The sequence below is a fragment of the Piliocolobus tephrosceles genome, chromosome 17, assembly GCF_002776525.5.
Source record: "Piliocolobus tephrosceles isolate RC106 chromosome 17, ASM277652v3, whole genome shotgun sequence".
NCBI classification, from domain to species: domain Eukaryota; kingdom Metazoa; phylum Chordata; class Mammalia; order Primates; family Cercopithecidae; genus Piliocolobus; species Piliocolobus tephrosceles.
Genome location: NC_045450.1, coordinates 32302224 through 32325149, shown reverse-complemented (window position 1 = coordinate 32325149; position 22926 = coordinate 32302224). Strand labels below are relative to the sequence as shown.

Genomic DNA, 22926 nt, shown 5'->3' with positions numbered 1-22926 from the left:
GACTTGTGCTTTTCATCACTGCGTTGTTTTCGGCTAGCAAAAAAAACCCTTAAAGCTCATAAAACACAGGTTGGTGGGGCAAATTAATGGATTAATGCCAAAGGTCATTTAGGGACCCAAGTTCCTTCCATCTCTTGTCCCCTAGGAGTTTTCTTGGACAGGGGAGAAAAGAGTTATTTTTATCTATTTTGTATAAGATGTGTTTTGTTCAATTCAGATTGACAGTCATCATCTCTTCAAATAGTGCTTTTCCCCAATTCCCTCCATTTTGAAATAGATTTACCTTATTTCATACATTTTCCCTATTTATACATCTGTTAACACTGATAGAAAGTAGTTACCTTTTTAATGCTCTGGCATTATTGAAGAAAAAGCCACGCTCTTCCTAAAACAGTGATCACTTGTGGGCAAAAACTCCAGACATATTAAAATCAAAGAATAAATCTTTTCTTAGCTAAACTGTACCCTGCCTCCTGTTCAAAATATTAAAATAGTTCATCCTTGGGGAGGAGTTCTCCCTCTCCTGCAGGTGACAAGTGAACCCTATGCAATACTAAAGAACTTTCATCCAAGAATTTCAAGATTTTAGGGAAAAAATGGATAATGTATGTTATTATAATAAAAATTCTACTGAAAATTCACAAACTTTGCCTGATTCAGGATACTAAAGCCAACTAAAAAGTAATAGCCACTTTTCAATAACACTAGATACCAAATAATATAATTTGATTTAAAATTCCCATAAAAGAATTTTTTTTTAATTTTTAAAAGAGTTGTAAAAATCTAGGCCGGGCGTGGTGGCTCAAGCCTGTAATCCCAGCACTTTGGGAGGCCAAGACGGGAGGATCGTGAGGTCAGGAGATCGAGACCATCCTGGCTAACACCGTGAAACCCCGTCTCTACTAAAAAAAAAAAAAAATACAAAAAACTAGCTGGGCGAGGTGGCAGGCGCCTGTTGCCCCAGCTACTCCGGAGGCTGGGGCGGGAGAATGGCGTAAACCCGGGAGGTGGAGCTTGCAGTGAGCTGAGATCCGGCCACTGTACTCCAGCCTGGGCGACAGAGCGAGACTCCGTCTCAAAAAAAAAGAAAAAAAAAAAATCTTAAGGGAGCCAAGTAGAATTTTCATGATATAGTAAAAGAAAAATAGTTAAGTGTTCCCTTTTAAGACTTCCCAGTCAGGCAACATGGGGGCACTGAATGAAGGAATTTCAGAACTGGAAAAAATATCCTCAAAGAGTGTTATTAGCAGATCAAACAAATGAATACTAATGTTAGTCCCAATCTTATCATCAGTAGCTTCATTCCCATGGTGGCTGAGAATATGTGGTCAATAGTAACTGATTCAAAATACACAGATACTGCAAAGAAATGACTAAGGAAAAATAAAAAATAGGTAACTTAAGAAATAGATAACTCAGGAAAAATGAAGAAACATCTCGGAAATGCAGAAACATCTCAGTGACTACATCTCACAGTGCTCATCCAGAATAAATACAGGATAAATCAATCTAACATTTCATAATGAAGTATACTTTGAAGGTCCAAAGATAAATTTCCATTATTCATATGACAAGCTTTAATAAACATGAAAACCTTAAATTTATTCAATTAATGGCCATATATCTAACAAAAATTTCCTGATTCCTGTCCATTTGCATTATGAAAATTTACTTCAGTATATTATAAGTGACAGGTAAAGAAAGCAAACAACCACATGCAATAAATGAGGTAGTCATTAGCTACATGTGGATACTGAGCAGTTGCCACGCAGCTAAGCAAAAATGGCATGGGCTTTCAACATAAAACATATTGCAGATTTTGAAGATTCAGCAAAAAACAAAGAATGCGCACTATTTCCTTGACAATCTTTTATACTTATTACATGTTTAAACATTATTATACTGCATTAAATAAAATGTTATTAAAAACAATTTCGGCCAGGCTCGGTGGCTCACGCCTGTAATCCCAGCACTTTGGGAGGCCAAGGTGGGCGGATCATGAGCTCAGGAGATCAAGACCATCCTGGCTAACACGGTAAAACCTCGTCTCCACTAAAAATACAAAAAACTAGCTGGGCCTGGTGGCGGGCGCCTGAAGTCCCAGCTACTTGGGAGGCTGAGGCAGGAGAATGGCGTGAACCCCGGAGGTGGAGCTTGCAGTGAGCCGAGATCTCGCAACTGCACGCCAGCCTGGGTGACAGAGTGAGGCTCCGTCTCAAAACAAATAATAATAATAATTTCATCTTCTCTTGGGCCAGGTGTGGTGGCTCATGCGTGTAATCCCAGCACTTTGGGAGGCTGAGGTAGGCAGATGGCTTGAGCTCAGGAGTTCGACAAGCCTGGGCAACAGATTGAAACCCCATCTCTACCAAAAAAAACCAAATTAGCCAACCCTGGTAGCACGCACTTGTACTGCCAGCTACTTGGGAGGCTGAGGCATGAGAATCGACTTGAGCCCAGGAGGCAGGGGTTGCAGTGAGCCGATATCAAGCCACTGCACTCCCACCTGGGTGACACAGCAAGACACTGGCTCAAAAAAAAAAATTATAATAATGATTTCATATTTTCTTTAATGTGGCTACTAGATATTACACACATAGTCCACATTATATTTCTATTGAACAGCACAACTATAAGAAGCTGGAAAAGAAATACATACTTTCCCAGCTTTCTTGTTCAACTGGAGATGGCCTTATAATAGCACAGTCCAATAAGGCATGAGCAGAGGACTGCTACAGACTTTGGATATGTCTAATAAAAATGTGATTTCTGACGAAAAGGAGCTAACACTCTTCTTTTATTAACTTTTTTGTTAGCATTTTTTAGAGCAGCCATTTTGAGGTCATAAAGAAAAGGAAAACTAACCAACTAACCAGTAAGCTATCTCTAGGCTTCTTATTAGATGAGAAAGATAAGCACCTTTTTATTTAAGCCACTGTAGTCATTCCCAACAGATATGGGATGAGTTAATCTAACATTTCATAACAAATTATAATTTAGAAGGGCTAGGTTGAAAAATAAATTTCAGTCATTCATATGATAAGCTTTATTAAATATGTTAATTTGAACTTTATTCGGTAAGTCATGTATCCAACAAAAATTACAAAAACATTTCTACATAAATACTTGAGAGTTTAATTCAAAAAAATCAAAGACACTAATTCAGATAGAAGTATAAATTCACTGCCCAAATGTAAAATCAATGGAGTTACAGAAATCTCAAAGTAATAGCTGAATTCTAAGAACTTCATAAAAATACTAAGCAAAAATGGGTACAAATATTCAGCAGCATGACAGCATTACTTTTACAATAGAAATATACTGCAGTAAGCCTAAATGTACTAGCAAAGGCCTGGTACACAACAGGGGTTCACTAAATATTTTGAGAATAAATGAACCAGAGGCATTTGGATGGGTATTTCTTTTTTCTTTGCTTTGCTTTTTTTTTTTTTTTCTTTTTTTTGAGACAGAGTCTCACTCTGTCACCTAGGCTGGAGTGCAGTGGCGTGATCTTGGCTCACGGCAACCTCCACCTCTGAGCTTCAAGAGATTCTCCTGCCTCTGTCTCCTGAGTAGCTGGGATTACAGGCACGCACCACCACACCTGGGTAATTTTTGTATTTTTAGTAGATACAGGGTTTCACTATGTTGGCCAGGCTGGTCTTGAACTCCTGATCTCAGGTGATCCATCAGCCTCGGCCTCTCAAAGTGCTGGGATTATAGGCATAGGCCACCCCGCCCAGCCTGATTGTATATTTCTGACACATGTTACAGAATGTCAAGCAGCCATTAAAAGTACTGTATAATAGATGTTTAAATGTAGCAAAATGTATGCAGCATATTAAAGTTTTGTTTGTTTGTTTGTTTGTTTTTAAAGGGAGTTAAAAAATACATTAGGACTCCAGGGTTAATTGATCTTATAAAATGACTAAACTGCAGGATAAAAGGGTTTTCTTTGGCTGTAGGGGAAGGTACAAATGTAAAGTTACATAAAAAATAATTATGAAAAAACAAACAACTAATAGAAATTCAAATCACGGAATAGCAGAGGAAAGGTCTCAGGAAATCCAATTGTTCACACAAGCAGTAAGAATACTGACAAAAATCATCAAACTTTTTCAAAACTCTGGAAATTAAACAAGAGCATGCAACGATCCAAGCATTAAATCAAGAAAAATGGCTGAAATCTCAGTAAGCAGAGTGAGCTTGGGGTATGTGAAATTGCCCTATTCTCAACCCTTCTCCCCAACTCTGTAGTAAGGTTTATATATCAACAGCCACAAAATCATAGTACACATGAAAAACAGCAGACTAGCAACAAGAAGGAGGAACAGAACAGCTTTAGAACTCCCCCAAATCACCATCTTAGTAAACTGTTACTATTTGAATGTCTGACAGCTTCTTGAACACAGGCATTCAGAGCTTTCCTTTAAATGACCTCAGAGCTCACAGATGCAAATTGCCTTTTATCTAGGCATACAAAGGAAATAATCAGTTGCAACCATTTAACACTGCAGCTGCCTAAAACAAATTTTCTTAAAACTGGGGGATGAAGTGTCCACAGGGGCCACTGAAAATCTCCAACATATTCCTGGAAAGTCAGAAAACTATGCACACACATAGGCGTGGGCCTGTAGTAAGTAAAGACTTGAGATAATACTCTCACACCTCTGGCTGAACTGGATGCTCTACAAAAGCGGGAAGTGAAACCTCAAGTAGAATTGGGCACTTCCTATGAGAGCTTTCAAGTTATGCCTAACACACACAGTGAGAACCTCTGCAAAAGTTAGGAGACTGATTGGTTCAAAGCATTTAAGTAAATTTCTGTTCAATCATTAACTGACCAGTAAGCTAACTCAGCAAAGATATCAATGGCCACCTATGACAAAAGAATACATAATTCACAGAAAATTTTCAGGAAAGATGCTCAACAAACAGGCAACTCCACAAATATAAACATCAACACCACCACACTTTGAAGCAGGGAGACCTGATTTCTAGAGTTAATATATTATTCTAAATGTCCAGTTTTAACAAAGAAAGATGAGATGTGCAAAGAAACAAGAAATTGTGGTCTATATACCTGAAAAATGAAATTAATAGACACTGTTCCTGATAAAGCCCAAATGCTGGACTTACTAGACAAAGACTAAATGAACTATTCTAAATATGCTCAAACGGCTGAAGGAAATCATGTACAAAGAACAAAAGCAACCCCTGAGAAAGATGTCACACCAAATAGACAAGGTCAATAGAGATAGAAATTACTAAAAAAAAAAAAAGAAAAAAAAAATTTTTGAGTTGAAAAGGGCAATAATGTAAATAACCATGTTCAATAATGTACAGAGATCATACCACATACCAAGTATGTTTTCCAACCATCACGGAATGAAATTATACATCAGTAACAGAAAGAAATTTGAAAAATTCACAAATATGTGAAAATTAAAACACTGTACTACTAAACAATGGGTCAAAGAAAAACTCACAAGAGAAATCAAAAAACACATTGAGATGAATTAATTTAAAAACCCACAGAATATCAAAACTAATGGGATGCAGATAAGTAAAGTGTAGATGGAAATTTATAATTGAAAAGGCCTCTATTTTAAAAAGAAGAATGATCTCAAGTCAATACTTTAATCTTTCAGCACAAGAAACTAGAAAAAATAAGAGAAAAATGAACCTAAACCAATCAGAAGGAAAAAAATAATAAAGACTAAAATAAATAAATAAATAAATAAATAAAATGGAGAAGAGAAAAATAATTCTAAAAATAAATAGAACCAAAAATTGATTTTTTGAAAAGGCTAACAAAAATCAATAAACTTTAGCTAGGCTGACCAAGAAAAAAAGGGATAAGACTCAAACTATTAAAGGAAGGATGAAATAAGGGACATTAACATCAATCTTAGAGAAATAAAAAGGACTGAAATAGGATACTATGAACGAATATGTGCCAACAAATTAGATAATTAGATAATCTAGATTAAATAGACAAATTCCTGGAGAAACACAAACTACTAAAACTGACTGAAGAAGAAATAGAAAATCTGAAGAGAAATAGTAATCAAAAACATTTCCATAAAGAAAATCCCAGACCCAGCAAGCTTTACTGATAAAATCTACCAAACATATAAAGAATTAATACCAATACTTCAAAAAATAGAAGAGGAAACATTTCCTAACCCATCCTAGGAGCCCATTATTGGCCCTGGGACCAACACCAGACAAAGATATCTCATCCACATATATAAACCAACAAAACACAGAATGGATATATACCAATATCCATTATGACCATTAATGTAAAAATACTCAACAAAGTATCAGCAAATGAATGCAGTGACATTTAAAATGGATTATACATCATGACCAAACAGGATTTATTCCAGATATTTTAGGTAGGTTCGAAATAAGAAAATCAACCAATGAAGTAGTACGCATCAATTAAATAAAAAACAAAAATCACATAATCATCTCAACAGATATAGAAAAAATATTAAAAATCTAACAATTTTTCATGATGAAAGCACTCAAGAAATGAGGAATAGAAGCAAACTTTCTCAATCTGATGAAGGGCATCTCCAAAAAAACCCACAGGTAATACTTTTTTTTTTTTTTTTTTGAGATGTAGTTTCACTCGTTTCCCAGGCTGGAGTGCAATGGCGCCATCTTGGCTCACCACAACCTCTGCCTCCTGGGTTCAAGCAATTCTCCTGTCTCAGCCTCTCCAGTATCTGGGATTACAGGTGTATGCCACCACGCCAGGCTAATTTTTGTATTTTTAGTAGAGACGGGGTTTCATCATATTGGTCGGGCTGGTCTTGAACTCCTGACCTCATGTGATCCACCCACCTCGGCTTCCCAAAGTGCTGGGATTACAAGGGTGAGGCACCGCACCCAGCCCACAGGTAACACTTAATGGTGAAAGATTAAAAGGTTTTGCTCTAAAATCAGGAACAAGACAAGGATGTCCACTCGCATCCCTTATCTTCAACATTGTATTGGAGCATCTATCCAGGGAAATTAGGCAAGAAAAAGATTTAAAAGCCATCCATATTGGATATGAAGAAGTATACTATTACTATATGCAAATGACATACTACATAGAAAACCTAAAGAATTCATAAAAACGATTAAAGCTTAAACACGAGTTCAAGATTTCAGAACACAAGATCAATTTATAAAAATCAAATGAATTTCTATATAGTAGCAATGAACATTCTGATAATAAAATTAAGAAGCTCCATTTAACCTAGTATACAAAATTAAATATGCAGAAAGAATTTAAAAGAATTAAAGACTTATGTATGAAAAACTCCAAAACCATATTAAAAGAAATTTTAAAAGACCTATGACACCTAAAGCACAAGCAACAACAACAAAAAATTAGACAAATGGGACTTAATCAAAATTAATAAAAAACTTTGAGCTTCAAAGCATATTATCAAGAAAATGAAAACATAACCCATTCTCTGTTTTCCCCACAATAATATGGACTGCATATGTTACAGACTAATCTCTTTTTTCATTTTTTATATTCTCACTATTTAGCCCATTATGGAAACTCAATAAATGTTTTTCAGATAGTTGTATAATCCATGCAAGGATGCATGAACAAACAACTATACGTGAATAAACCTGCAAGCCTTAGGTCTCTTTGGCTGCCTTCAAAGCTTGAATATGATGTTGCCACATGACATATATGTCACTCATATCTGTACAGGTTACACAGAGATCTAACACTTTCAGCGTAGAAAATGAACTCTTGAGTCAGACTACTTGGTTTAAATCCCAGCCCTGCCATGTACTACATATGCGACCTGGAATAAGCCACTTAGTGGCTCTCTGCATTATTTTGGTCATTTGTAAAATGAAGATAGTAACTGTACCTACCTGACAGAGTTGCTATAAGGATTAAATAAGTTTTTATATATGCAAAGCACTTTGTACAGTGACAGCACATAAGTTCTACATAATGTTAAGTCATTATTACTATTGCTACATATAATTTTAGAAGCAAGGACAGTGTTATATTTCTATTTTGAGAGGAAAAACCATCCATAAATAGTTTTGAGCAACTTACTTATTTCTCTGTAAATTGATGACAAGCAGGAGGTAAGAATACCTTATAATGCCTCTAAGATTACTTATAGAAAAGATTTATTTGTTCCAACTTTTGAGATAGAAACCCCTCAAGTTCAGCCTGATAACCACCTCACAGCAAAAGGTAGAATCTAGGACACAAAGTTTCCATACAATAAATAAAAGCCAGAAAAAATTTTTAACATTTTAAAGAGAAAACATGTACACAACAACTTAGTAAATAGTAATAGAAAATAATAGAATAAAATACCTATCTTTAAAATAAAAGTCTTAGTATACAAGGAAAAAAAAATCCCACCCTAAAAAAATCTTTCTAACAAAGTTGAACTAAAAACTACTGCTAAAAACAGGAGGCTGGCTCCCGATCATACAAAACTCCTAGTATCTAAGCCCTTGTGAAAACCCTGCCTACACTGAATAACACTGACTTGTGTAATAGACAGGATACTGAATAAATGTAACTTCTGAGGCTAGTCATAAAAAGCACTGTATTTTTTATCTTGGATCACTTGCTCTGGAGGAAGCCACCTGCTATGTCATGAAGACACTCAAAGCAGCTCAGTTGGAGAGGCCTCTTGCTCATAACAGTTGGGGAGAAACTGAGACTTCCTGCAAACAGCCATATGAGTGAGCCACCTCAGAAGTGGGTCTTCCAGCCTCAGTAAACCCTTCAGATGAGTGCAGAGCCAGCTGACATCTTAAGTGCAGCTTCATAAGAAACCCCAAGTCAGCACCACCCAACTTAGCTGCTCCCATATTCCTGACCTATGGGCTGTGAAATAATAAATGTTTAATCTTTTAAGCCACTAAGTTTTGAGGTAGTTTGTTACATAGCAAAAGATGATTAATACAGTAAGAGAGAAATTCCATGTGTCAATCCAATCTGAAACATGACATACTTGAAAAGAGCTCCTAGGTCATATGGTAGAAAACATCTTTGCAAAAAAAAAGTAAATGACACATAAGTTCATAAAGGGGACTTCCACAGGTCTTATGTTGAACAAGCACCTACAGTTTTGTGCACAATTTTTATTAAAAGGCTTGCAACCTAAATGTGCTCTTAATAACCTCCATAAGAGACATAAAAAAGTATCTCAAACACAAAACAAAATTTCATTGTTATACAAATTTGAGGGGGTACTTTGACTTTAAATGAAGTAAGTTTCTCTGGACCCACTTGTAAATGATTTCTTTCTTATCTCTATGAATCTACTTTTAGAATATTTATTAATGAAGAATGTCACGAAATGAGACATGGAACACCATGTAGCAGTTCATTACTTTGCCTCCCTCCAAGAGATGTAAATAAGTTATCTCTATTAGAAGGACTGACTTAGGTAAATTTATATTTAGGTCTAAGTTTAACATATATGACGAGTTTCTCTCTAGATAAAGAAAGCAAACAGCAGTACAAGGGCAGAACTACGCAACTTTGTCATTTTCAAAGTTTTTATTTTTAATAAAAAATGAGTATGACCAATGTACACAGCAAGTCTTTTATAGACACCAGGAAATACTGATACCAAGGAAACATGGTACACCTGTGTGGGCAACGAAAGATGTTAGAAAATTAGCATACACTACTGTGTCTGCCCTTAGGAAATACATTCTCCAGCAAAGTTCATCACCACAAACATGGCCACTCGGTAGGTTCACTGCCCCTTTGTAAGGGTGCACATGATCCTTAAGACCATGGCCCTCTCCCAAAGGAACTACAGTATAGATACAAAGTTTATAAAAACAACAGAACCGGTAAAGATATGATGACCTGCAAAAGAAAGGCTTATCAAAAACCCCAAAGTCCAGACAATGATGCAGTACCATATTCTATTACATACGTACGTATGTGTATGTGTGTGTGTGTGTGTATGTGTGTGTGCACGCATATGTTTATCTCCAAACTCTGAATTTTTCAATCCTAAGAAAAATAAGCATTATGGCAAATTTTACATTTTATAGTAAATAGAGAAGGAAATAAATGGTAATCCCACTGACATCCTGGGTCCTTAGATTGCCTTAAAATGTAAATGTAACTAGGAACTGAAGATGTGATAGGGTTATGAACTAGCCAAACCAGAGCCTAAGATACAGTTAAAAAAGAAAAAGCTTCCAAGTCATACCACTTTTCAAAGAATTGAATCGTCTGAGATCTTTAGATAAAAAGAATTTCATTAACTGATTCTATGCAGGTCCATTTACTGCCTCTCCATATGATCCAACACATTATATAGAATCTCAAGGAAAAAGATTGTGAGCAGAAATGACATGTTTTATTACTCTAGGATTTTTAAGTGTACATATTGAAGGCTATTGATAATTAGCTACATAAAAACTTCACATATAGTAAATAAAAACCATAAGGCCAAGAAAAACCACAAATAAGAAATTTTTTTAAAAAAAGAGTTTAAGAAGGAAAGTAAATATCTAAAAATTTTAAAGCTTCATGAGCTATATAAAACCAAATGGAATGGCTAAAGCAATATAATATTCATGAAAAATGGCAGTTGACAAATAAAAACATAAAATGAATTATGACATATAGTGAGAAAGCAAAAAGTAAAATTTTTACAATTAAAAATAAATTACTGAACAAGGCCAGGTGCGGTGGCTCCCAGATGTAATCCCAGCACTTTAGGAGACTGAGGTGGGCTGATTGTTTGAGCCCAGGAGTTCGAGACCAGCCTGGGCAACATGGTAAAAGCCATCTCTACAAAAAATACAACAGAAATTGGCTGGGCACGGTGGTGTGCATCTGCAGTCCCAGCTACTGAGGAGGCTGAGGTGAGAGAATCACCTGAGCCCAGGAAGTTGAGGCTGCAATGAGCTGAGATGGTGTTACTGCACTCCAGCCTGGGCAGACAGAGTGATACACTGTCTCAGAAAAAAAAAAAAAAAAATTACTGAACAAAACAAAGCCACTGCTAACTAAGGCAATTTCAACACTACCATTTTACCTCCAGTAACATTAGTGGAAAAGCAATCGCAAGCAATATTAGTTGCCACTAATTGTAAATGGTTATCATAAGATGTTCCACAGGGATCTAGGATATTTCTCTCAGTGCTTTGGAGATGTTATGGGTAGAAAAAAATGAGAAGCTAAGTGGGCTGGTTCTGGAAGGCCTCCTGTCCTCAGTCAGAGTCATGCCTCTTTTATTTGTTTTATATTTCAGCATGCTCTTTAAGATTGGTCTAAAACAGGAGTTTCCCAGCTCCTCCCCATTATTTGTTTTATATTTTAGCATGCTCCTTAAAATTGAACTAAAACAGGAGTTTCCCAGCTCCTCCCCAACCCCAAATGCTTGAATAATCCCACTTCACAATATTATAAACACTAACAACTATTTGGATTAAATGAAACCATAGAATTCTTTGACAAATCAAATAGAAGAAATACCATACTGGGTATTATTAATTTCTTACTACCATAATTTCTTCTTCATTATTTATCTTCACTTCTAATAGAATTTACTTACTGTATGAGACTATAAACTCATACACTGTAAGTGTGTATGAGAATATAAACTACTAGAGGGCAGGGCTACATGCACCTATTTTGTAGCAAGTACCCTCAGCACCGTCCAATGACAATTTTGGTGTTGAGTGTCTGATGTAACTGTTCTCCCTTGCATGGATCACAGGAGAGGAATAGTAACAAGCATATATAGTATATCTACTCTTTCACAGAGTTCTCACTGCATGTACCAAGTAATAAAAGCTTTTTTGCTCCTACTGTGGCACATTTCAAAGTATATCAGCACATGTGCCTATGCGTTTGTTCAAGCATTAATGCCTGTGAAAGAAATGCTTCTCATCTTTGGGATATGAATTCTTTACAATTTTCCCAATAAGAATAAGAACATGGTATTTGTCTTTTGAAAAACATGAAGAACCCTACTGAGGTCCTACAAATAAAAATAATGTAAGAGGATAAAAGTTTCTCTTTACTTTTGCAAGGGTAAGTTACAAAATGCAACTATGTAAAAATAAAAAAAAAGGAGGCTGGGTGCGGTGGCTCACATGCCTGTACTCCCAGCACTTTGGGAGGCTGAGGTGGTCAGATCATGAGGCCAGGAGATCAAGACTGTCTTGACCAACATGGTGAAACCCCGTCTCTACTAAAATACAAAAAATAAGTTGGGCGTGGTGGCACGTGCCTGTAATCCCAGCTACTTTGAAGGCTGAGGCAGGGGAATCGCTTGAACCTGGGAGGCAGAGGTTGCAGCAAGCTGAGATCGTGCCACTGAACTCCAGCCCGGTGACAGAGCAAGACTCCATCTCAAAAAAACAAAACAAAACAAAACAAAAAGACAATAATTGAGAAAATCTGCAAATGCTATTTTGCTTTCATTGTTACTAAACTTTTGTAAAAGTTACATGATTTTATTTTAGATCACCTGAAATAACAGTCTTCACAGCAGTAAAGTTTTACAACCCGTTACACATTGTGTTCATTTTAAAAGTGCAATGCATTGAAGATATAAAGACTTTTTCATTCAACAACCAACATCTATATCTGATTATATAAATGTAATAGGAATACATTTTTTGTAAACTAAAAATAGCTGTGAAAACTAAAAAAAAGAAAAAAATAGATAGATATTTTCAGAGGTGAAATTTAGTAGTAGAAAATTTAGGGAAATGATACCTCATCAGTGTTGTAGATAATCTGGAGTCCTGAGGAAATCATTTCCACAAGGTAAAGGAGATACAGTGACACTGCATTTATCTGCAACAAACAGAAACATTAAAAGGTTAAAGGAAACAACCAAAACAAGTTCTTTTTTTTTTTTTTTTTTTTTTTGGAGACGGAGTCTCACTCTGTCTACCAGGCTGGAGTGCAGTGGCGCGATCTCGGCTCACTGCAAGCTCCGCCTCCTGGGTTCACGCCATTCTCCTGCCTCAGCCTCTCTGGTAGCTGGGACTACAGGCGCCCGCCACCACACCCGGCTAATTTTTTGTATTTTTAGTAGAGACGGGGTTTCACTGTGGTCTCGATCTCCTGACCTTGTGATCCGCCCGCCTCGGCCTCCCAAAGTGCTGGGATTACAGCCGTGAGCCACCGCACCCAGCCACAAGTTCTAAAATTAATTAATTAAGGCTAAAATTACAAGTCATCTGCTCTAATAGTGTCATAAAACTATTTCCTTTCCTACTGTGAAAGAAAGGTGTTGTGAATTTGGTTCATAATAAAATCCCAGCTTTGTATGCAAAATTCTAAATTCTCAAAATCACTGTAATGGAAAACACTGGATCAGGGAAACGGCTTCAAATAAAACTGTTAATAATTGTTTCTACATCATTTGTTTTCTTTACATGGCAAAAAGAACTTTGAAAAAATAGGAATATATCATTTGCTTTTTAAGATTTATTTTCAAGCTTTGGGTCTAAAGTACTTCTACTTTGCCCCATAGGCAGTATGAAATGCCAATCCACCTCCAATGTATGGAAATGAAAAAAGTTATTTGGTAAGCAAGACATTATGATGAGGCCAGTACCCCATAAACAATAGGCAGTGCATCTTGAAAACAGTCTTATATTCAGTGAATACAGAATTTCTGTAAACAACTGCAGGAACATATTAATGTTAATGGTATAACATAATTTAAAACATGTTTATGAATGAATTAGTTTTATGAACAAAGGAGGTATTATTTTAGTGTATTAAAAATAGATATTTTATGATCTAAACAAAAAAATACTAATATCCACTTTAACAAAAAAGGACACCCACAGAATCCTGAATGGGATGTGTAAATTGTCTCAGGTAAAGAAGCAGGAAATGTAAGTGCCACAACAGGCACAACCCTTGTTTGGTTCATTTTAGGTGTCAACTTAACTGGATAAAGGGATACCTAGATAGCTGGTAAAGCATTATTTCTGGGTGCATCTATGAGGATGTTTCTAGAGGAAGCAGGCATGTGAGTTGGCCGGCTGAGTGGGGATGATTTGCCCTCAAGGTAGGCAGGCACCACCAAAATGACTGGGGGCCACCCAGATGGAACAAAAAGGCAGAGGAAAGGTGAATTCTTGCTCTCATATGCCCTTCTTCTCCTTCATTTGAACATTAGAACTCCAGGTTAACCAGCTTCCATCAGTGGCCCCCTGAGCTTTCGGGCCTTCATCCTCCAACAGAGAGTTACACCACTGGCTCGTATGGTTCTGAGGCTTTCAGATGTGGACTAAGCCACATTAGCGGCATCCTTGCTTTTGCAGCTTGCAGATAGCCTCCCATGGGACTTCTCAGCCTCCATAATTGTGTGGGTCAATTCCTCTAACCTCTTCTTCCCTCCCTCCCTCTCTCTCTCTGTCCCTCTCCTCTCTTCATCATTATTAGTTCTGTCCCCCTCCCTGAAGAATCCTGACCAATACACCTTGAAAACACAATGCTAAATTTAAAAAGCCAGTCACAAAAAGATCATTTATTGTATACGAAATGCCAAAAGTAGGCAAATCCACAGGGACAGAAAGACTGGCTGCTGCCTAGAGCTGGGGGGCTTTGGAGAATATAGGGAATACAAAGTTTATTTTTGCAGGTAATGGGTATAACGTTTCTTCCTGGGGTGATGACAATATTCTAAAATTTATAGTGATAATGGTTGAGAAACTCTGAATATACTAAAAACCATCAAATTATATACTTTAAATAGGTGAATTACATGTTATGTGAATTATATCTCAATAAAACTGTTATTAAATAAGTAAATAACAAAAAAAGGCAGTGAAAAACTTTCACTCAGCCAGGAAACTGTAAGCCTGAGTTAAAAACAGAGAGAAAGCAAGGTGTAATTCTATTCCCATAGAATTCTAACACAGATTATTTCCCTCTGACAGCTCGAGTGGCTATGTTTTCCATGACTCTCCTTCGGCCCAACTGAGTAATAGATGGAAAATTGGGGCAGAAAATTATTGGTGCCCTGGAGGCCTTGGGCAGAGCAGCCCAGGGCCTGGCACCGCTGGTGACACTCTCAGGAACCAGGCTGATCCCAGGTGTCTCCTGACTTCCCGGCACTCAAGGGTCCATTGGACGTCAGGGTCTTGTCAAGGTCCAAGTGGGCCACACAAGAAGACGCAGTATTCTGGTTTTAGGTTTTTCAGATTTACGCTAACATTTTAGTGATTCTTCTTAAAACATGGTTGTATGGTGAGAAGGATTTCATCCCACTGCCAGGCTCCCCTAGATGTTCTCTTACAGCATTGACACTAGCCTGTCAAAAATGACTTCCAAGAAATTTCATTCCTATGGGCAGCCTTTTACAGGGAACACCTCTAAGAGCTCTCTGCTCTGACTTGTGGGATGCTTCTGTGAGAAAATGTCAGTACATCATAAGTTGTAAAGGGACTACCATATAACAGGTTGACCAAAATTTATTTAAGGCCAACTATGTACCAAGTGCTGAGCTGAATTCTGGGATAAAAAGATAAATAAGCTGTTATTTTCTGAAAACCCTACTTCTGATAGCAAACATATTTATCAAAGGAAAAGGCACATACAATCTGATTATGCTATAGTTATAAGGTTAAGGTTGAAAAACTATATATTCGGCTGGGCGTGGTGGCTCAACCCTGTAATTCCAGCACTTTGGGAGGCCGAGACGGGCGGATCACGAGGTCAGGAGATCGAGACCGTCCTGGCTAACACGGTGAAACCCCGTCTCTACTAAAAAAAAAAAAAAACTAGCCGGGCGTGGTGGTGGGCGCCTGTAGTCCCAGCTACTTGGAGGCTGAGGTAGGAGAATGGCATAAATGCGGAAGGCGGAGCTTGCAGTGAGCTGAGATCCGGCGCCTGCACTCCAGCCTGGGCGATAAAGCGAGACTCTGTCTCAAAAAAAAAAAAGAAAAAGAAAAAGAAAAACTATATATTCATACAACACTAACTCTCCAAGGAGCTATTTACAAATAAGTACAAGAGTTTCTGCTGCATAGAAATGAGAGCACCGCACTTTCTGTGTTTAGAGAATATATACTAAAGTAAGACATTTCAGATCTCTAGAGTAAGAGGGACTATAAAAAGGAGGTACTCTTAATTTAGTAAGGAATATAAGAATAGTAAGTATTCTGTCCCAAAGACAGAGAATCAAATGAGCAGAAAATCGATTAAACATAAATAGAATATATTTGTATCCCAGAAACAACAGAATATGTAGCTAAAAAACAATACACAGATGTGAGAGGGGAATAAAATGAAAAAAATAAAAAACCTCACAGTGTGTTCTACGCATAGGTATAAAATTTAATATATTATATAAGACAAAATTTATGGACTTCAGAAATACTTTTTGGAATTATATTTCAGTGACATGTTTTTAGTTTTACTGAAGGATGATACATTAAGAAATGAACTGCTGTTAAACAAAACTGATTTGCTATTACACCACTGTCAACTGTCTTTTGTCCCCTAGTTCCTAAATGCTGAAATTCTTCTAAATTTGATAACATGTAAAAACTTTCGTCACTGAAATAATTGTAGGCTTCCGTCTTTTGCACATTAATAATATTATAATCTAGGCCGGGCGCGGTGGCTCAAGCCTGTAATCCCAGCACTTTGGGAGGCCAAGATGGGCGGATCACGAGGTCAGGAGATCGAGACCATCCTGGCTAACACAGTGAAACCCCATCTCTACTAAAAAAATACAAAAAACTAGCTGGGCGAGGTGGCGGGCGCCTGTAGTCCCAGTTACTCAGGAGGCTGAGGCAGGAGAATGCTGTAAACCCGGGAGGCGGAGCTTGCAGTGAGCTGAGATCCGGCCACTATGCTCCAGCCCGGGCGACAGAGCCAGACTCCGTCTCAAAAAAAAAAAAAATATTATAATCTATCTGTTTACCCTTTTTGCTTGAAGACCAAAAATTTACTCGGATTTCATGTCCAATTGCCGCAATTAACTCAGCCCTGGTGGCTGCCATTTCACTTTCTTCTCCATTTCAGGGTTGATTCTGTACTTCTATTTTGAACAATTTATAAAATCTAATTTAAAAATCATTTTTAAACAGCCTCAAATCATCTATGACAGGGCTTCTCAGCCTCTGGGCCAAAGACTGTTATAGGTCCATGTCCTGTTTGGAACTAGGCTGCACAGCAGGAGGTGAGCGGCAGTGAGCAAGCATTACCGCCTGAGCTCTGCCTCCCGTCATATCAGCAGTGGCATTAGATTCTCAGAGTAGCGCAAACCCTATTGTGAGCTGCACATATAAGGGATTCAGGTTGTGCTCTCCTTATGAGAATCTAATGCCTGATGATCTGAGATGGAACAGTTTCATCCCAAAACCATCCAGCCCCTACGCCATCTGTGGAAAAATTGTTATCCACAAAACTGGGCCCTGGTGCCAAAAAGGTTGGGGATCACTGTTCTATGCTATAGAATATAAGGAGAATAAAATTTATAATATCTTTTTACCTGAAGATGACCATATTCCTCATAGGAGAGCAACTCATCTCCTGTATGCACATTGAAAACAGAGTGAAGACATGTTGTTGGGCGTGGATCCTGCTTAAACTGCTGGACCTAGAATGAAATATAAAATTTAAACAATGTTAGTAATTCATAAACTTATCCAAGACTATAGATTATATAAGCTACTTTTCACGAAACTTTTTAATGAACAAAGCTAAGGTAGAGGACCGAACGAACAAAGCAGAAATGTTACCTTTTCTCAAGAAACAAACAATACAAAAAGTTCATAACTACTAACTTGATAGAGTTAACATGATTCTCAATTGATATTTCACATGCATAGCAACTCAGGTATCGTACGTAGGCAGGTTAATGTAGTAGCAATGGCTTTTGCAATGTTTTGCATCTTATTTTGTTTTAGAGTAAAATTCTGCTTTATGTTGTGAGACAGGATTTCAGTGATTGTATTCCACTGCACTGTTATTTGGAAATGCCTACATGATACCATAATGAAAAAGGACCACAGGCCAATTCTAGTTCAGTAAGTGTTCAAACTTCAAATACAATTTCTTTCTCTAAGGGTCGCAAATTTTAATGTGTGTTGCTGTTAATATGCTTTCATTTCCCCTTCCGTATATATTGTACACTCATTACTAAGACATCAATTCTAAGAGAATATAGGCCACACCATTATTTATTAGCTAGACAAAAAAATTTTACCATTTTAGAATAAGTAAATACCTAAATAATCCAACAGAAAAACTCTGGGGACCAAAAAATCCACCCATTTCTTTAGGGCCTGTTCAATTCAACATGGCAAACATTTACTGACGCCAATTATGTGACAAATACTGCACTAATTCCTGGAAGTCTGAGATAAATAGGAACAAAAAAATGACTTGCAAGATATATAGCTTTAGGTAAATGCAATAATTCTCTTTTAAAGAGGAATATGAGAAATAAGTGATGATAATACCTAAGTCATTGCCATCTTGCCTTGTTTCAGTTTACTACAAAACTATATAGAACCATGTTTTCTTCTCCATCTTTAAAAATTCTTCTTCTCCTTAAAATACCATCTTAAAAAATCTTCTTTTATACTTTTTGAACCCTCACCAAAATTCCTTCCTCTGGACTCCCACATCAGTGTAGTTGTCACTCAATTATTTTTCCTGTTTTGTACTTTTACTAGCTGTGTGTATCTCCCTGTGAAATTGCATAATACACATTTGGTCTACCTTCCTAGTTCTGGGCACAGGGCTCTAAGAACCCTTTGAATTTCCTGAGCAACAGGCGCAAAAAGAATGTCTTTTTTTCATATAAGTCCCTTTCAACCATACTTGAGTTTTTGCTAATAATGTGACACTTGATAGGTCCCTAGATAGCTTCAAGATGGGGGACTGACTGCCAGAGGAACCAACCAAGTGATCAGAGGGTTGGAACTTTCAGCTCCTCACTCCCACTCCTTACTTCGGGGGATGTGGAGAAAGGAAAAGCTGGTGAATGAGTCAATCACCAATAGCCAGTGATTTAATCAATCATGCCTACATAATGTGATTGCTATAAAAACCCTAGATGATGGTATCTGGAGGGCTTTTGGGTCAGTGAACACATCTGCATGCCAAGAGGGTAGTGCACCCCAGATACCATGGGGACAGATGCTCTTGTGCTCGGGACCTTTTCTGCACCTTCTACCACTTCATCTGGTGTTTGCTTTATATCCTTTAAAACAAACTGGTAACAGTAAGTGAAGTGTCTCCCAAGTTCTGTGAGCTGCTATAACAAAGTATTGACGCTGGGGAATTATTGTAGCCAAGTTAGAGAGAATTGTGGGTAGCCTGGGGATCTACTACTTACAATTGGTGTCTGAAGTTGGGGGTAATCTTGTGGAACTGAGTCTTAACCTGTAGGATCTGTTTTAACTTCAGGTCGTTACTGGAAGAATTGCAACAAGCTGTATATACCCAGTTGGTGTCTCAAATTTGGGAACTGCTTAGTGTGGAAAATCCATACATTTGGTGTCAGAAGTGTTGTGAGTAGAGAAACAGTATTGCTGTAGAATCCTACTATCTTGTAAACTTCTACAAGCTATGCTGTCCAACACGGTAGCCACTAGCTACATGTGACTAATTAAATTAAATTACAATTAATTATATTAAATTAAAAATTAAGCTCTTCAGTCACAATGGCCACATTTCCTGAAATCAATAGCCACATGTCACTAGTGGGTACTGTATTGCTCAAGAGTAACATGGAACATTTGTATGCTCATAAAAAGTTCTATTGGGCAATATTGTTCTAGACGGATGTTACATCTTTACTGTCTCCAAGAGCCCTACGTAAACAAACACAGCCCTCCCTATGATTAAAGAACCTAATCAGCAAAATAAAAGTCTGAACCTATCAGTACATAATCGACCTAGAGAATGGGTACAGTTAGGGATGTAAGTTCTCTATTGATAAAGTGACAAAGTCGTCTGGTGTTAATTCAGAGAAGATGACTATCCCTTCTCAATATCTGAAACTGCTTGTAGTAATCTGAACCTACACAAATAGAAATCAATGTGGTCACTCTTTTCACACTATTATCTCAAAGTCCTGAATATTATTCTGAACTCCTATACAAAAATAGTAAAACTGAAGCAAAACACATTTTAACCACTTGATACAGATCTAAAAGGATAAGGTTTTATCAGTTTAATAAAGTGACTCCTGCAGTTGACAAGGTGGTGTTTGTCATTTGTCTTCAAGACATGCAAGAACCCAGCAGAACAATTTATATTCAATCACTATGTCAGGGGAAAAGCAAGTACTAAATGATTAAAGATACTCAAATGGGGGATTATATAAGTACCTTTTGAGTTTTAAAGTCATTAAAAAGACAAGTAATTTAAAATTTCAGAAAAAAATAAGGTTGAAAGTATAAGCTTTGAAGATTAATGGGGCATGCTGTATGTCAATTACAAACAAAAAGTCATCTTGAAAGCAGACAAAAACAAGAGGATGCTAATTAGTATTTTATATGATTCTGGCATCTGGCAAGTAAAAACAAAGATAATAAATAAAGCAAAATTTTCTAGACTAAAATAAATCTAGAATAATGCCTCTTCCACTTGTATTTTGCTCAGATTTTTCCTGAAAACTTTTATCATTGTGAATAAACAGTTTATCATTTGGGAAAAGGTAACTGAGTATTTTGCCATCCATTTTTAACTTATAGCCTTAAAACATGCATTTAGAGAAAAAAAATCTTCTCATAAGGGAATCCTGGAAAAATAAATTTTATAAAATTTTAATGATTTCTCATTAATTAGAAACTAGCATTTCAAACAAAAAAAAATTTAAGTAGATAATTAGATACAGCAACATTTACAGCCTATTATAAAGCAAATGTCTGCCCTCTAAACTAATTGCAGATTGAATCAACTCTGAAAAACTCTGAATGCCTCTCTGTAAGTAGAATTATAAAAGACAGCAAATAAGAGAATAGGTATCTGCATACTGAGAGGCAAAACATAGCTGACACTAATAAACAGGCATTAAGATAAGTGTCAAGACATAAAACCCAGAAAACAGACTGCTCTAAATTCTGTAAATAAATCAAGAAAAAGTCTACGTATTCACTCAAATTCATAATGAACTTAAAATATCTTTTAGCTAGTATTTTTAGAAAATACATCAGGAAGCGTGTTTTATGATGAGAAATCAATAGAAGTGGAGAAGGGAGACTTTCTAGGTCATGGTTTTACTTCAAAAGACAACATGAGGCTATAGGTCAAACAGTGAATGAACACTACAAATGTGCTTTGCTTTAGTTTCAAGGGAAGACCAACAGAGAAATATTTCACATTTTAAGATACATTTACGTTCCCTCTTGCAACAGTATTGTAAAGGAAACAGTATTGTAAAGGAAATGGCCAAGACTGGAGGAAAAGAACAGTGAGCAGCAATAAGATGTGAAGGTATGGTCAGAGGCTTTGAGCTGGGTGTATACTTCAATCTCCCTGAGTCAGTCCCTCACACTCATATGCACTAGAATAATATACTCCTTACAATTCATATTTACATTAATGGTCTATATCATAGCTGCATAGGAAAGAAATGATAATCCCTTGTAATTTACAGAATTTAAGATAGCTTAATTCGGTCAGGCATGGTGGCTCATGCCTGTAATCCTAGCACTTTCAGAGGTTGAGGTGGGAGGATTGCTTGAGCCTAGGAGTTTGAGACCAGCTTGGGCAACATATTGAGACCCTGTCTCTATTTTTAAAATTAAAAAACAAAAACAATCTTAGGTCACACTCAAACTGTTTTAGAAGAAAACATATTACAATTATGATGCTGGTTAGTAACATTGAGTAAGAAATGCCATTATAAAGTCAAAACACCTTTGTAAAGTCAAATCTCAGCAGAAAAGCCACTAACAATTGGCTAATGGCCAGGTGCTAATGGTCTACACATCATAGCTACATGGGAAAAAAAATGATAATCCTTTATAATTTAAGGAATTTAAAATAGCTTAAGTTGGCCCGGCATGGTGGCTCACGCCTGTAATCCTTGCACTTTGGGAAGCTTAGGTGAAAGGATTGCTAGAGCTCAGGATTTCAAAACCAGCTTGGGGAAACATGGAGACACCTTGTCTCTATAAAAAATACAAAAATTAGCTAGGTGTGTTGGTGTACGCCTGTAGCCCCAGCTACTTGCGAGGCTGAGGTGGGAGGGTTGATTGAGCCTGGGACGTCAAGGCTGCAGTGAGCTGCGATTATACCACTGCATTCCAGCCTGGGCGACCCAGAGAGACCCTGTCTCAAAAAACCGGCCAAACAACAATAAAAAAGCAACTGGCTAACCATGCCACAAGGAAAAAACCTTAATCCAAGCTTGTCCAACTCACAGACTCACAGCTTTGAATGTAGTCCAGCACAAATTCGTAAACTTTCTTAAAACATTATGAGATTTGTTTTGCAATATTTTTTAAGCTCATCAGCTACAGTTGGTGTTAGTGTATTTTGTGTGTGGCCCAAGACAATTCTTCTCCTTCCCATGTGGCCCAGGGAAGCCAAAAGATTGGAAACCCCTGCCTTAAACTAATACGTTATCAGACTCCTTCTGATAATTCTACTTTGTCAGCTTGTTTGGCAAACCCATGAAAACCATGATTTTCACAGTGTGTCCTAGAGAGAAAAGTTGAATTAATAAAGACATTATGCATTTGTGAAATGATACAAATGAAATAAACAATAACATCTCACACTTAGGAAAAAATTAACTTTAATCACAATTATTTCAACATAACATATGACATACTAATTTAATTCCAGTATGTCAATCTGTGACATACTACTTTATTTCAAGCATCTGAAAAACCTTTGCAATATTGATTTATACAGTCAAATCTCAGTAGACAAATTAAAGGCTTTTCATATGT

General features: G+C 37.0%; 1 protein-coding gene across 1 annotated transcript in view; it reads right to left on the bottom strand.

Moving 5' to 3' along the window:
- PHKB (phosphorylase kinase regulatory subunit beta) overlaps nt 1-22926 on the bottom strand; it is a 218480-nt gene that overhangs the window by 148978 nt on the left and 46576 nt on the right. Inside the window, exons 5-6 of the mRNA XM_031934443.1 lie at nt 17502-17609; nt 12755-12835 (exon numbers count right to left, since the gene is read on the bottom strand). Coding sequence (XP_031790303.1) covers nt 12755-12835; nt 17502-17609 — 189 coding nt within the window. The remainder of the gene's footprint in view (nt 1-12754; nt 12836-17501; nt 17610-22926) is intronic.